Source organism: Scyliorhinus torazame, chromosome 16, assembly GCF_047496885.1.
Source record: "Scyliorhinus torazame isolate Kashiwa2021f chromosome 16, sScyTor2.1, whole genome shotgun sequence".
Lineage (NCBI taxonomy): Eukaryota > Metazoa > Chordata > Chondrichthyes > Carcharhiniformes > Scyliorhinidae > Scyliorhinus > Scyliorhinus torazame.
The window spans coordinates 163,195,712-163,211,351 of record NC_092722.1 but is presented as its reverse complement, the minus strand read 5'-3'; the positions used below and the strand labels follow the sequence as shown (position 1 = coordinate 163,211,351).

The 15,640-nt window shown below is 44.1% G+C and overlaps 1 protein-coding gene across 1 annotated transcript in view; it reads left to right on the top strand.

The window, feature by feature from the left end:
- Positions 1-15,640, top strand: part of LOC140393195 (G protein-coupled receptor kinase 5-like) — a 385,259-nt gene that overhangs the window by 224,657 nt on the left and 144,962 nt on the right. The window contains exon 4 of the mRNA XM_072479357.1: positions 6,495-6,572. Within this exon, the coding sequence (XP_072335458.1) occupies positions 6,495-6,572 (78 nt within the window). The remainder of the gene's footprint in view (positions 1-6,494; positions 6,573-15,640) is intronic.

Here is a 15,640-nt window from a genome sequence, read left to right as displayed (position 1 = left end):
GGTTGAGTAGAATGGGACTGTACTCGTTGGAATTTAGAAGGATGATGGGGGAATCTTATAGAAACATATAAAATTATGAAGGGAATAGATAAGATAGATGCGGGCAGGTTGTTTCCACTGGCGGGTGAAAGCAGAACTAGGGGGCATAGCCTCAAAATAAGGGGAAGTAGATTTAGGACTGAGTTTAGGAGGAACTTCTTCACCCAAAGGGTTGTGAATCTATGGAATTCCTTGCCCAGTGAAGCAGTTGAGGCTCCTTCATTAAATGTTTTTAAGATAAAGATGGATAGTTTTTTGAAGAATAAAGGGATTAAGGGTTATGGTGTTCGGGCCGGAAAGTGGAGCTGAGTCCACAAAAGATCAGCCATGATCTCATTGAATGGTGGAGCAGGCTCGAGGGGTCAGATGGCCTACTCCTGCTTCTAGTTCTTATGGTTTGCTGTTTGTGAGAATATCACAATGTGATTGGCTGCTTACCTGCTTGATGACATCACTGTTGCTGGGCGTATGACCCAGATTCAAATTGAGGTCATGAAAGGGAAAGTTTATGCCACAGAGATTATTAGGTTTTTGTGGGCAGCTTTCAGAGCCAATATATCCTCATCCTCTCTCCCTCCAATTTCCTTTGCTTCCCCTCTTGTTTCTTCCCTCCCGTCCTCGCAATTGTGGATTGCTTTTGCTTTCTTTTACGCTGGCAAAACATTTGGTCATCGCCTTGCATATGAAGCTACCACCCAAAGTGAAAGTGATGCAAATTTGGGTACATAACACTATTGCAGCGACTGAATCAAAACAATCATCCTTGCCCCCCCCCCCTCGCCGGCTGAGGGGACATGAATCACAGTATATATATTATAAAATCATCTGTCAATTATAGTGTAGAAATTGGAATACTAACTCACTTTTACATAAGGTATTCTTGTAGAGACATGAATTGCCACAGTGGTTCTTCATCCAAAGTCAGTCCTCAGAACAGCCTATTCAGAAACTGTTCCGCCACATGTGTGGACCTGCATGTTTATGGCAGTAACAGATGTAAAACCTGATCCTTTGTGGAATTTTAACTGCATTTGATTTGAAAGCAAACATCCAAAAGATATAGAACTGAGAGGATATATACTTACCAGGAAAGACAAAGCTGTTGGGGGTTCTGTTCTCTAGAAAAGAGAAAGCCGAGGGGGAAATGCACTGGAGGTAGTTAAATTGTTGGTGAAGTGAGGCCTGTGAGGGTGGCCAAAACTTAGCACCCTTTTATCTCAGCTGGCCACCATTAAATACAATAGGGAACTTGGGAGAAACTTCCTTATCCAGAATGGTCAGAATTTGGAACTTGCTGCCACATGTAGCTTTTTCAAAATCCATCCAAGGGATGTGGATGCCGCTGGCTGGGCCTGCAATTACTGCCTATCCCCACTCGTCCATGAACTGAGTGGTTTGCGAGGCCATTTCAAGGGGCATTTAAGAGTCAACCACATTGCTGTGAATCTGGAGTCTCATGAAGGCCAGACCAGGTAAGGATGGCAGATTTCCTTCCCGAAAGGACATTGGTGATCCAGAATGGTTTCACGGTCATCTCTTTAATTCCAGATTTTTATTGAATTCAAATTGCACCATCTCTCTTAGTAGGATTCAAGCCCAGGTCTTCAAAGCATTTCCCTGGGTTTCTGGATTACTAATCCAGTGACAATACCACTGCACTGCCGCCTTCCCTTTAAGACAAACCACATAGATGCCTTTAAGGGTAAACTCAATAAACACATGAGGGAGAAAGGAACAGAAGGGAATGCTGATTGGTTGAATTAAGAGGGGTGGTAGGAAGTCTGCATGGAGCATATGTGCCAACATAGACCAGCTGGGCTCAATGGCCTGTTTCTGTGTGAAATGATGAAAACAATCTGTGCTGCAATCTCATTGAAAACTGGAATGTAAGGTATGTATTTTGAAAATAACTTCATCTTGACACTATCGCCCCTTTCTAATTGATGCATTACTATTCAAGATGAAGTATTATATATATATATATATATACACATCCATACATACACACATATATAAACTAATGGAATGCAGTCAATAAAATTATATAATTGGAATTCAAATACTGTGGAAAAGTGGCTGGAAAGTTTTTTTTTAATCTTTAAGAATTCCTACTTGAAGCTTGTGAGTAGTGTTTTGTATCCTACATTCTTAACAGCATTGTTTTGAGTTATAAGCTAATTGATATTGATCTGTTTAGCAGGGGGAAAAAATTGTTTGTACTTAAAGGTCAATCTCTCTCCAGCACACATTTCCTGTTGTATAATAAATAGCAACATGCTTGCTGGAGACTTGAATTTAGTGTTTACTTGTTTCTCTGGGTCCTAGAGCCCCTGTGTGCGACTGAAGCAAAACTAAATGAAGCCAAACAACCCCCTCCACCACCACCACGCCAAAAATAAATTACATTTATGGGTAGCTAAGGAGGTTTCGCTTGAAAAACAGATTCTGAACTTGTATAGTTCATTCTGAAAACGGCAGTGCTTTAAGTAAACCTGGAATGCACATTTCCATTTTGTACTCTTATCCTAACTGCTTGAGGCTGTTTCCATGTGTGTGATGCAGCAAAAATATCTTGATTTAGAGTAAGTCAGTGATACAGATCAGCCATAACCTCATTGAATGGTGGAATGGGCTTGAGGGCTAAATGGCCTATTGCTATGTTCCATGAGCATTTCATGATCGACTCAATGTACTGTTGGAAAATGTGGAACAAAAAACAGAAGAGTTAGAAACCCGTATTCTAGAAATATTATTGTAGATTAAGTCATGAAACAGTGGAGGGAGATTGCCTAACTGGATTTGAGAGGAATGCATTTTTAATCAACACACAACTGAACCTGAGTGAAGGTAGATAAGTAGATGTTAAATGTTTTTACAGTTTTGTAATCACATAGGTTATGATACTGTGTCAGCTGTTGTTTGGTTGGTATCAGTCTCGTCTTCGTACCAGTTTGTGGGTTCAAGTCCCACTCCAGGACTACATAAGTTAAGGCTGGCACCCGGGCAATGCTGAGGGGGTGCTGAACTGTTGGAAGTGCCATCTTTCGAATGAGACATTAAACTATAGCTCTGCTATAGCTTTCTCAGATGGGCATAAAAGATCCCATGGCACTATTTGAAGATGAGCCTTGGTGCTGTGGCCAGCATGCATCCTTCAAATCAACATCACAAGAATAAATTATCCGGTCATTATGACACCGCTGTTTGTGGGAGGCTAATGTGCGCAGGCTGGCTGCTGCATTTCATAACTTACAACAGTGATAACACTTTAATGGTACTTCATGGGCGATAAAGCACTTTGGGACATTCTGAGGTTGTGAGGGCACTATGTAAATGCAGGTCTTTGTTCCTCCTCGTTTGTCTTGCTGTAATATTGGGTATTAGCCTGAAAGTCAGCTCAAACCTTTGTGCAGTAAGGGAAAGAAAGATATTTCACCACCCGCCCCATTTATATAGTCTCTTATTACACCTTCCAGAAACATCTCTAAGCACTTTATTTACAATGTCGTGCAGAGAAAGGCGCTTCAAATCATGGGTGATAAAATTGTGTGGGCCACGTTGCTGTAGATTGGTACCCCTGAAAGGTTATGGAATAGTTTTCAACTGTGGAAAGACCACGTGGAAGATGAAAGGTGATGAGAGTGTGAGAAAGGAAGGAAGCGTGACAACAGAGCGGTAGAGCTAGTAGAAGGATTAGTATAATCTGGGAATGATGGCTCACTAATTACCTGTGGACCACATTGTAAGTCACTAGATACTACGGTATAACTTATCTATAACTCTTCAAGTGAAACTAGTATTTCAACTTCCGTTAGTCATGGAAATGATCAGTTCAGAATCTCCCATCATATGAAGTAAAGAATTTGAAGGTGCCTAACAAATGAATGCCTTCTCCTTCATGCTGATTTTATCCTTCAGTAAAAACTGTGCATCCCAAAGATGCTGGAGCAGATCATTGAAAACATTCTAGCATTTGCCTTCCTGCTTATCTTGTTCCCATCTTGTCAATGCCATCGACTTCCCAGAAATAACTTTGGAGAAATTGTTTCACAGATTAGAAATGCTTGCAACCAGGGGAAAAAAAAAATGTTTTAATGTGGTGAAGCTGATAAAAGGTTTCCTCTTTCAAGTGCTTTATCAGGCGGATCCTTGTTGCCTTTTCATAGCAAGTCATTTTCTCAATGTGTTGGAAGTATTTCCTCAGTCCGAACTCGCGCTGTAATTGTTCATCTCGTAAGGTTTCTTCTGAGGGATGGTGAATAAGTCATTTGAAATTTGCGCATCTCAACATGTTGACAATAAGGAGGGGGAACCAGTAGCAAACCTCTTTTATCATGAAATCTCCAGCTTTGTTGGCTGTAATAAACCTGGGAACAATCATTTTGTGTCTTGGGAAAATGTTTTTCAAGCACTGGACTCTATTTGACCTAAATTATTTTCTCCTTTTTTTAGAATCGGATTGGCCCTGCAGGCTGTCTGAAATGTTAATGGGCAAAGAAACATTGGATCAGCTCCTATTAAGGGGGCAAATCAAGAAGTCAGTTTTTCAGAAATTAATCTGTTTGGCACATTATCGGTCGGGTTCAGCAATCTGATCCAAATAAATGTTTGTTTCGACCAAATTTACATGTGCATCTCATTTTCCTTACAATTAAGTGCCGAATGTAGAGCTCTGATTCTTCATGAATGACTCAGACAAGGTATGTTGGCTGCTGTGCCGTGCTTTATAGTCTGTGTCACTAAAAATGCAGCAGAGCTCAAAATTGCACTGAAAGTAAGTGTACTTTAAACTCCAGATGCAAATGGTAATAATCAATTCTGGCTTGAAACAGGCAAAATTGGCCGAGTCCCCTGATATAATCTGGTTTTCATTTCTGACCCTGCCATCCACCTCCAGCCGCTGAAATGAATGTTGGGCCAATGGGGTCAATTTCTACTTTGGCAGAGGCCCATAAATTGGCACTGGTGGGTCAGCTGTTGGTTACACACCCAACCCAATTGACAGTCAGGTAACCGAGCCAGCAACTCCATTCATTAGCCGTGATTCTCCACCCCGTGATGCCGGGATCGCGATCAGGCAGAAAATTGGGCATTTGGCCGAAATCGAGTTTTGAGCCGGGTGCCGAACCGACCACCGTGTTCCACACCCCCATTGGCGACAGGATCGGTGTTCGCACCGGCGCACCAGCGGGAGGATGCTGATGGATGTAAATGGGTCCCAATGATCTATTTGTATCCACTTAGTGGGCCAGGCACCAGAGTCTCCAGGCCCTCCTGATTCTCCAGTCCTCTGGGCCGGGAATCTGGGGATGGATTCTCTGATTTTGAGGCTATGTCCGGAGCATGTGTCTTATCTTACAACCAAAAAGTCGTTGACGCCCCCACACCAATGTTCCACCCGATGGAGGGCTAGCAGCCGCGCCACGTAAAGCCCCTCCAGCTTTACCTGCATATACTGATCGAGAATTGCTGGGTCCATGGGCGCGCATGCGCACGGTGGTCTTTTGCGGCAGTCGGGCGTACAACATGGCGCCGGTAGGGGCGGCACGTGGCACAGTGGGACTACGGCGCTGAGGACCCAGGTTCGAATCCCGGCCCTGGGTCACTGTCCGTGTGGAGTTTGCGCATTCTCCGTGTCTGTGCTGCGCCCAAAAAGCAGCTCGCCGCCGCATGGCGTGGCCAAAGAAAGCTGGGAGACCACGCTCCAGGAATCTACCCGGCTGGTCACGCCCGCGAGACCTGAGACGTTGCAATGTAAATCCCGCCGACACGAGTCACGTTGAATAGCATTGCGTTTCTCGCCGCTGTGAGCGCTGGGAAACACACGGCTAAACGCACTCACTGGGGGACTTTGTTCCCTTTTGGGAGAATCGCGCCCATTGTGTTTGGGGAATGCATTCAGTGCTAATAACAGCGAAGTGTAGATAGGAACGGGGCTGCATCTGCGAATTTCATAATTTTCCTTTTCCCCTGATGCATATTCCTACCCAATCATAATTATTTTAAAAGTTCTACACTAATGGCCTCAGTTAAATAACCTGCTGCATGATCCAGTTTTTACATGATTAATAAACTGGACTGTGTCTCCATTTTGTCTCTTTCCCCAGTGAGCAGGAGTTCAGTTATACGACCCTTTCTCATGACAAAGAGCCAAAGTCCTGTCATCCTTACTGCTCTTCTGAACAGAGCACATTAATCCTGTGCATCAGGCTTTAACTGGAATTGCATCGCAGTTATGAAGATTGTGATAATTTCTGTGCCAAATGAAATGTCAACTTGTATGTAAATAGCACTTTTGAAATTATATAAAAATGAAGGCCTTGAGAATAATCAATGGTCTACAGTTCAAAATGTAATCTTCGCAATGGGCCATTTTGTACATATTTGTGAATTGATTACTTTCTGTCCACAATAGGTTTGCATGGTTTATAAACTATTTTATTATTTGTCTCCAGACAGAGTATGAAGTTATGCCAGATGAAAAACGTGAAGAAAAAGGACAAGAGATGATCAGTAAATACCTCACCCCAGAGGTATGAACTCAGTATTGTTGTGGTATGCTGCGTCGGATAACACAGACTGCTACTTGATGCAGTCTTAACTAAAGGATGCTCCAGACTCTGAAATGAGTTCAACGTGTTTATTGAACTATTAACACATGTCTCAAATGAGTTTGATTCTCTGCTAATCTAACTGTAGTAACTCAGTCCAACTGTATCAGCTTGCTCTAAGCCCCATGCTGGGGTGTGATGCTGCTGGTCAACCCTGCCTAACTCTCTAGATATCTGTCTGTGGAAAGAGGCGGGGTGTGAGTGCCTCATCCCTTTTATAGTGTTATGTCATGCCCCCTTGTGGTGATGCCACCCCTGAGTGTCCTGACTGCCCATTGGTTGTGTCCTATTCTGAGTGTTCATTGGTTGCATGTTTGCATATCATGACAAGTGATACGATTAACGGCCATTCTTTGCTCGTTCTGTGGCAGGAAAATAAAATATAATATGTTTGCTAAATGAGGTGGAGCTGAGCTCGTGGTTAGAAAGTGGAGAGATGCAATTCTAGTCCTTGCATCTGTCATGATTCTAAGGTTAGGGTGAGTAATTCCCTAATCCTACCAATTTGCCATAGCAACACTTCCAACGTAAATCTCACCTTAAATATACTTTGTTTGGTCGGACCTGGATAATGGGTTAAAGCAACTCGAAGGTGCAAAACTGATCAGCCTTTTCCAGTGCTTTGGGAAATCTTTTGTGACTGCCTGTGTTGTATCTGTATCCGAAGAATCAGGACCAAATTGCTTATATTCAGGATTGAGATCTCCGCCTCCCAGCCGCCGGATTCTTGGCAGCGCGCCGTGGCTGGCAGTGGGATTCAGCTTTCCAGCAGCTGGGCAATGGGATTTCCCATTGTAGGCACCCTCACCTGCACTGGCAAGTAGGGCATCTCTCTCCCCCCCCCCCCCCTCCCCACAGGAATAATGGGCCATGCCCCCACAGTACCCTCTTTTTCTCAGCAGAAAGCACCTAGCTCTTTTTGATGCGTTGAAGAGCTGTCAATCATAGCAAGAATGTCTATAAACATTATGGTTAGCATCAAAGCAGAGTAGTTGGGATGCATTCACGCATGAATGGAAAGATAAATAAATAAACCCCCTAAGCAGCTGTGTCTGGACCAATAACACTGTCAATCACTGGCTAGTGAAATGTGTTGCTCTGTGAAATTGAATGGGAGTTTTGCATTTCAAAGGCTGTCAAGGAATCTGAAGCACTTTTAAGTGTACTTGGCTTCCTAGGAATCCTCTGACACTTGGAACAGCTGCTGCTTTGAACACTTTTGCCTGAGGCAGCAGATATTAGGGAAGGGTAAGTAAAAATGCAGTGATTTTTCACACTATTGCCTGGACTGCTCTTCAACTTTCAGGCAGGGGTGACTGATAGAGGTCTCTGATAGAGATCTCTGGTCGGGGCTCTCTGGTGGGGGGTCTCTGGTGGGGGTCTCTGCTGGTTGATCGAATGAGGAGCTGGGGTGTCAGTTCACCTTCATGCGGCATGTTGTTGGGGGAGGGGGAAGTGACCTATTATTCCCAAGGTGGAGGGAGGATGCCCCTACTTGTTAGCGGGAAGAGGGGTGGCATGATTTGCTTCGAGGGGTGGAGGGCGGCCTTCTAATGGGTTTTGGGGGGCACCTCAGTTATGCTATCAACCCCTTAACCCACCTCGGGGTCCACCGCGTCAGGCCCAGTGGATTTCCCACTGTGGGGGTCAGAGCACACCAAGGGAGCGGAAAATTGGACTACCAGCCTGTTAATCACACTCAAATGTATGATCCTGCATGATCTTGCTGGCGTGGGGCGTGAGCCCGTTTTTCGGGGGACGCTCCATCGTCCGGTCAATCGGGTTTTCCGATTGCAGCAGTGGAGAATGTAAATCCTGGCCCATATCTTTATGTAACCGATTGAACAATGGATGATCTAAGGTTCACAATAAAATCAAGTGCAGTTACAGGAGGTATAGCTTCCAAGCATGTTACAGGAGGTATAGCTTCCAAGCATGTTACAGGAGGTATAGCAGGAGGGGCAGCACGGTAGCCTTGTGGATAGCACAATTGCTTCACAGCTCCAGGGTCCCAGGTTCGATTCCAGCTTGGGTCACTGTCTGTGCGGAGTCTGCACATCCTCCCCGTGTGTGCGTGGGTTTCCTCCGGGTGCTCCGGTTTCCTCCCACAGCCCAAAGATGTGCAGGTTAGGTGGATTGGCCATGATAAATTGCCCTTAGTGTCCAAAATTGCCCTTAGTGTTGGGTGGGGTTGCTGAGTTATGGGGTTACTGGGTTATGGGGATAGAGTGGTGGTGTTGACCTTGGGTAGGGTGCTCTTTCTAAGAGCCGGTGCAGACTCGATGGGCCGAATGGCCTCCTTCTGCACTGTAAATTCTATGAAAGCTTCCAAGCATGTTACAGGAGGTATAGCTTGGCTTGCAAAAGTCAGAGAAGCCATATGTTAGTCCTATGATTTGTATTTCTGGCCCATTTACCACTTTATGGCATTAATGATTCATTCAGTTCACCTTTGTTTGTTTCAGCTGACTTTAATAAGGACACGTATAGTCCAAACTGAGTTAAATAAGCAACAAAGTTTTATTTACAGAAACAATATGTACAACACCCGGTAGATCACTACCGGGTTCCAGTTCTGATCGGTGCTTTACTGACTGATCTTTTATACATTAGTCAATTGAGATAACCGCCCCTAGCGGGGGAGGTTGGACTTCACAAGGAGCATGGAGAAGACCAGCATTCCCACCCCGTAGGTTCCCTGTGGGATATTACACTGACAATGATAAGACAAACTCATGTTACGAATTTTGTCTGCCTCTTTTTCTTTGAACAATGTGCCTGGTAGATTCTAGGCAAGATGGAACTCTGAAACACAAATAGAATTCCTGTACCAACTAGGCATAAGTTGTTTGAGTGTTGCTTGCGTAGTTGGAATCTCTCTATCAATTTGAAGAAGCTGTCAACATATTAGCAAGTAATAATTATCCTGTTAGATCAGGGAAAAAGGTCCTACAATGTCCATGTCAAGATACTCCAATGGAGCTATTGTTACCACTAACACTGTAGTTGCTATTAATGGATCTGAAATCCACATGAGACAACCTTATGTAACAAATTACATTTTTTCATACTCGACCAGTACGGTCAGTGAGGAAGCATTATTATTGTTTATGTTCTGATACTTCGGCGCCAAGTTAGTAGCTTCCAGAGAAACATAGAAAATAATTCTTATGTTTAGAAGCATTAAAGTAGATAAGTCCCCAGGGCCTGATGGGATCTTTCCCAGAATACTGAGGGAGGCAAGGGTGGAAATTGCTGGGGCCTTGACAGTAATCTTTGTATCCTCATTGGCTACAGGTGAAGTTCCAGAGGACTGGAGAGTAGCCAATGTTGTTCCATTGTTTAAGAAGGGCAGCAGGGATAATCCAGGAAATTATAGGCCAGTGAGTCTTACATCAGTGGTAGGGAAATTATTGGAAACGATTGGGGGCAGCACGGTAGCATTGTGGGTAGCACAATTGCTTCACAGCTCCAGGGTCCCAGGTTCGATTCCAGTTTGAGTCACTGTCTGTGCGGAGTCTGCACATCCTCCCCGTGTGTGCGTGGGTTTCCTCCGGGTGCTCCGGTTTCCTCCCACAATCCAAAGATGTGCAGGTTAGGTGGATTGGCCATGATAAATTGCCCTTCGTGTCCAAAATTGCCCTTAGTGTTGGGTGGGGTTGTTGGGTTGTGGGGATAGGGTGGAGATGTGGACCTTGGGTGGGGTGCTCGTTCCAGGAGCCGGTGCAGACTCGATGGGCCGAATGGCCTCCTTCTGCACTGTAAATTCTATGATTCTTAGAAACATGATTTACTCACATTTGAAAACAAATGGACTTGATAGTGATCGATAGCATGGTTCTGCGAAAGGGCGGCTGTGCCTCACTAATTTGATCGAGTTTTTCGAGGAAGTGACAAAGATGATAGATGAGGGAAAGGCAGTAGATGTTGTATACATGGACTTCAGTAAAGCCTTCGACAAGGTACCTCATGGTAGACTGGTACAATAGGTGAAGTCACATGGGTTCAGAGGAGAGCTGGCAAGTTGGATACAGAACTGGCTTCGGCACAGGAGACAGAGGGTAGCAGTAGAAGAATACTTTTTTGAATGGAAGGGTGTGACTAGCGGGGTTCAGTTTTGGGGCCGATGTTGTTCGTGGAGTATATAAATGATTTGGAAGAAAATGTAGCTGGTGTGATTAGTAAGTTTTCAGATGACACAAACATTGGTGGAGTTGCGGATAGTGAAGGGGATTGTCAGAGGATACAGCAGGATGAGTCTTGGGCAAAGAACTAGTAGATGGAGTTTAATCCGGACAACTGTCTTCATGAGTCATTGTGCTTCATGAGTCATTGAGCAGAAGGTGGGATCAGGTAAGTGACATACTCTTTTCTTCATTGGATCTTGATTACTATCTCGTATCAATCCACCAAATGAAAATAAAAGCTCCTTGCGTGTTTTATTTTTGGTGAAAGCTAAAGAGAAGAGATTCAAGGGAGGAATTATTACACAATTCAGAAATCCTAACTAAAGGAGCATTAAGCGTATCGCTAACGAGTAAGGGTTGCTGAGGGTTTTTTAAAATCCTGTAATTACCACTTGTGCAAGGTGACGATGCAGCATCAGAGAGATTGTCAGTCGTGTCACCTAGGAAGAAGGTATACTGCTAGGGAAGGGAATGGTCAGGTAAAAGGATGAGGAGCGAGCAGAGCACGGACCGGGAACGTCTGTACAGGAATAAGTGAGAGAAGGAGAAGCTTGTCTCTGAGGGCAGCAGTCAGGATTAACATGGAAAAGGACAACCTTTATGACATGTGGCAGATTTTGAAGCGTAAAACGGCTAGTTTCACGATTGGGAAAAAAACGGAAGTAATCAGCCCAAAATAGAACTGAAAGGAATCAGCAGTGAAATGAAGACCACTAGTGGGCGATACGCAGGGGAAAAGCAGTTCCATTTGGCAACCGGAAGAGAAATGGTAGATGCTGAAGCAACAAAGGATTGGTGGTTGACCAGAAGCAGCAGAGGATGAGCCAAGGGCCAAGAGGAATGGAGAGCCATATCTATAGAAATAGGAACCCAAAGGAAGAATAGCATGAATCTGAGGATGGAGCATGAGGGGTGAGTGGAAAAACAGAACAGCACCATCAGAGGTTAAAGGAAATTTGGATTAAGGAAGACCGCCTCCATTTTAAAACACTGAATTTCCCTATTTGTTACAAGATGGAAATTCTACACAGCACTACAGAAATGAAAGTAATCCTGATATTCCTTAGAAAGGATGTTTTATTATAATCACTGCTTTTAAAATCGGGATCAATTTTATCGTTATTCATTGTTTTTTTTCTGACCATGTTAGTTGATTTGTTTGCTCCTGTTTAAACCATGAGCCATCATGACAGAAAAACTAGATGGTTGTTCAATGGGGCTGCCCAATTTTCCCATTTAATTTCCCTTGGGAATCTACAACTGATTTATTTTCTGCAGCTGTGTCTATGTTTGGTCTGCACTGATGTTAGGAGCAACACACAATTTTAAGGTAAACCAAAACCTAAATCTCTATAAATTCCCTACACTCACCCCCTAAGGAGCAGCGCCATTCCATAATCCAGAACCAGTTGGTATCAGTCTAGACTTCAGATACTGTCTTCACTATTTAACAGGTAAATGTAACAACCAATTTTAATGATCGGTGAAAGCTGAACTTGCCTGTAAAATTGAGAAACTTGATTGTAATCTTGAGGATTGAAAACTCTTGAGCCCGATTTTTAAACCACACATTTGCACAGACTTAAACGTGGGCCCAGATCTATGGATGAAGGTTGGGTGAAAATCCTTTGAACCTTCATAGTTCAAGGCAAGTGAGAAAACAGTCGTCTGATATTATTTTAGATATTCCAAGAAATTATTTATTTTACAACACGGAGACTAACGGCTATTTTGTTGGCAGGATGTCTACCTGTCCATTTGTGGACATGAACACACTCAGATTTTCATCAAAATGGCAAGCAGTTACCTTTCAGGACCAGTTCTTTGAGTCTGAGAATGCTAACTTAGTTTTCAAATGAGCCATTAAGTTTCTCCTGTCCGAAAAATGCAACATCCTCAAATCAAACCCAAATTTCTATTTGAAATGTACATGTAAATGTCACACACAAGTTAGTCACGTGCAACACGAATGCTAGATTATCACCAAGTTTAGCACCAGTTGCTCAGAAAAGCTGAGACCACCCTTCTTCGCTTTCGAATCGAAAATTCACCTTCACTTTGCACCTGTGAAATGAAATTCCCAAATTGGATCATCGGGTTAATCAGACTTGCAAATGAGTTTTCAGATAGGTTATTGCATTTGCATTACAGGAAGCTTGAAAAATACATAACATGCTCATATCTCTGAATTTTAAAATATTTAATGAGCTGGTTTAATTCTTATCATTTTCATCCACCCTCCGTGCTCCCTCTGTGCAAACACAATTTTCATTGACCGAACAACCTAGATTCAGTTCTACAGGTACCCAAGGGAAGTATTAATAAAGAAATCAAGTTTCAGCTCAAACGTTGAAAGGGGAAGAAAGAGTTTCATAATGGAACACATGCTATTATTTATTTCAGTGCTGACGAGACGAATATAAAATAATGCTCAATAAAATAATAAATGTACATTGAAAACTAAAGTAGCATGAAAATTAAGATGGAACTTTAAACTGTCATGAGCTGTATGTGTAGTTCACAATACCCCTACCTGACCACAGTAGTGGGCTCTGATACCAACATATGGGAGTGATGCATCTTCAAGGTATAGATGGCAAATAGACTATTGAGGGAACATGAAACAGCAACCAATTGACTGCTGATTGGAAAGAGCTAAATGCTGCAACTAACTGTCTTGTAGCTAAATAACATTTTTTAATATTCCTTCTCATCCAAAGAAAATATTTGGGTAATAGTTGAAACAACAAGATCGCATTTTACGCAACCATACAAAGATTTTTAGCCTATCTGTGACAACACTGCAACATTAGCATAAATAAGATTTTACATAATTGGTGATAATCATTTGGATGCCACCCGAGTATAATATTAGTCTCACTTTCTCTGTTACAATGGGGCTTTTTTAACATGGTTGTATTTTTTAAGCAAAATGGATGAGGTATAATGGACTTGGATGAATGATTGTATAGTCTCAGTCTCATTTTTTAATATGCAAATATTGCTAGGTCACACCCTGTCTTTCATGCTAGGCAAAAGATGGATGAGTTTAAATTAATTAACTGATTTCCCACTTAATGCAGTCTGCTGTGTGAAAAATTGCTGCTGCATTTGCATAATTTGTAGCATTGACTCCACTTTCAAAGAAATTGATTGCGTGTGAGAGTCATGATAAAGTTACTAAATTAAAGGCAAGGGACTGGATTCTCCGTTTCTGAGGCTAAGTGCGGAGGATCGGCAGTGCCCCCTCACTGATCCTGCGACCGGTGAGGGGCTAGTAGCTGCGCAGTGTAAAATACCCAGCTTCCACAATATAAATGGCCGGAGAATACGCACGGTGACAACTTGCAACAGTCGCGCCATAAAACATGGCGCTGATCGTGTGCGGATCCAACCTGCCAGAAAGTGCCTCCCTAGCCACCCTCCACCAGTACCCCCAGCCCTTGTGGAACCCCGCCCCTCCCCTCCAGCAGTAGCACAGCTCCCTCCCCGACTGTAGCGGTGCTGTACAACGTGTGGTCGGGAACTCGGACGATTGGGGACAGAGCATCGGGGGCGGGCCTTAAGCTTAGGATAGCTTTCCACAAATTTCCATGTAAAGCAGTGAGCTTTCTCATTAATTAAGGTTTTGTTCTTGGTGAATTGGGAATTGCCCCAGTCTAGGTCAAAATAGTGGTAATTGATTTATTTATTTCTTCACAAAACTGAAACTGCTGTAACAGAAATCGCAGTTCAGTACCTTTGGTTTTGTTTGTGATTCCCAGTTCCAGATGTACTTATTATTTAACATGATTTAATATGAAAAAAACAGAGTCCATTCTGGGAGGGAATCGAGGAGTCGTTAAGCGCCGGGAACGACCGTGCTATCTAACAGCATACCCTGCACTGAAGAGCTCCGACGAGCGGAGTTCCTCCATGCAGGAAGAGATCGGGTCGCCATTTGAACACTCGATCCCCCCTACGCGTCCCCTGACCACCCAACTCTCATACTGGCAGGGCACCCCTGGGCTCGATCACGGGCGCAGTTAAATTGCCAGCCAGGCACCTTGGCGCTGGCACACAGGTAGCACTGCCACTGTGCCCAGCTGGCACGCACAGTGCCAGGGTGCCAGCCTGGCCAGAGACCAACCACCCAAGGGCCTCCGATCGCCTGGGAGGCCGCGCCCAAGTGCCATTCTGCCTGAAGCTGCCTGGCCAATCGGTGCCAGGTGGCTGTTCGATCCGGCGGCGGCACAGCTAAATTTGCTTTAAAGTTCTTTTAGCTCTGTGAGTCTGTGGGCAGAATCCAGATTACAAAGTAACGACCATCGAGAATCCTGGGAGAGGCCTCTCCTGGGATCTATCAGCCGCGTCCGGTCCCGATTCCGGAGTGACGTGGTTGGTAAATCGTGCCCTATATCTGTAGATAAAGCAATTTATTTCTGCATTACAGTATTAAAAACCTGAAGTTCTTAGGGCAGCACAGTGGTGCAGTGGTTAGCACTGGTACCTCACGGCGCCGAGGCCCCAGGTTCAATCCCGGCCCTGGGTCGCTGTCTGTGTGAAGTTTGCACATTCTCCCTGTGTCTGCATAGGTTTCACCTCCCTAACCCAAAGATGTGCAGGGTAGGTGGATTGGCCACATTAAATTGGCGGGACAGTAGCACAGTGGTTAGCACGGTTGCTTCACAGTTCCAGGGTCCTAGGTTTGATTCCCGACTTTGGTCACCGTCTGTGTGGAGTCTGCACTTTCTCTCTGTATCTGCGTGGGTTTGCTCCAGGTGCTCCGGTTTCCTCCCACAAGTCCTGAAAGATGTGCTGTTA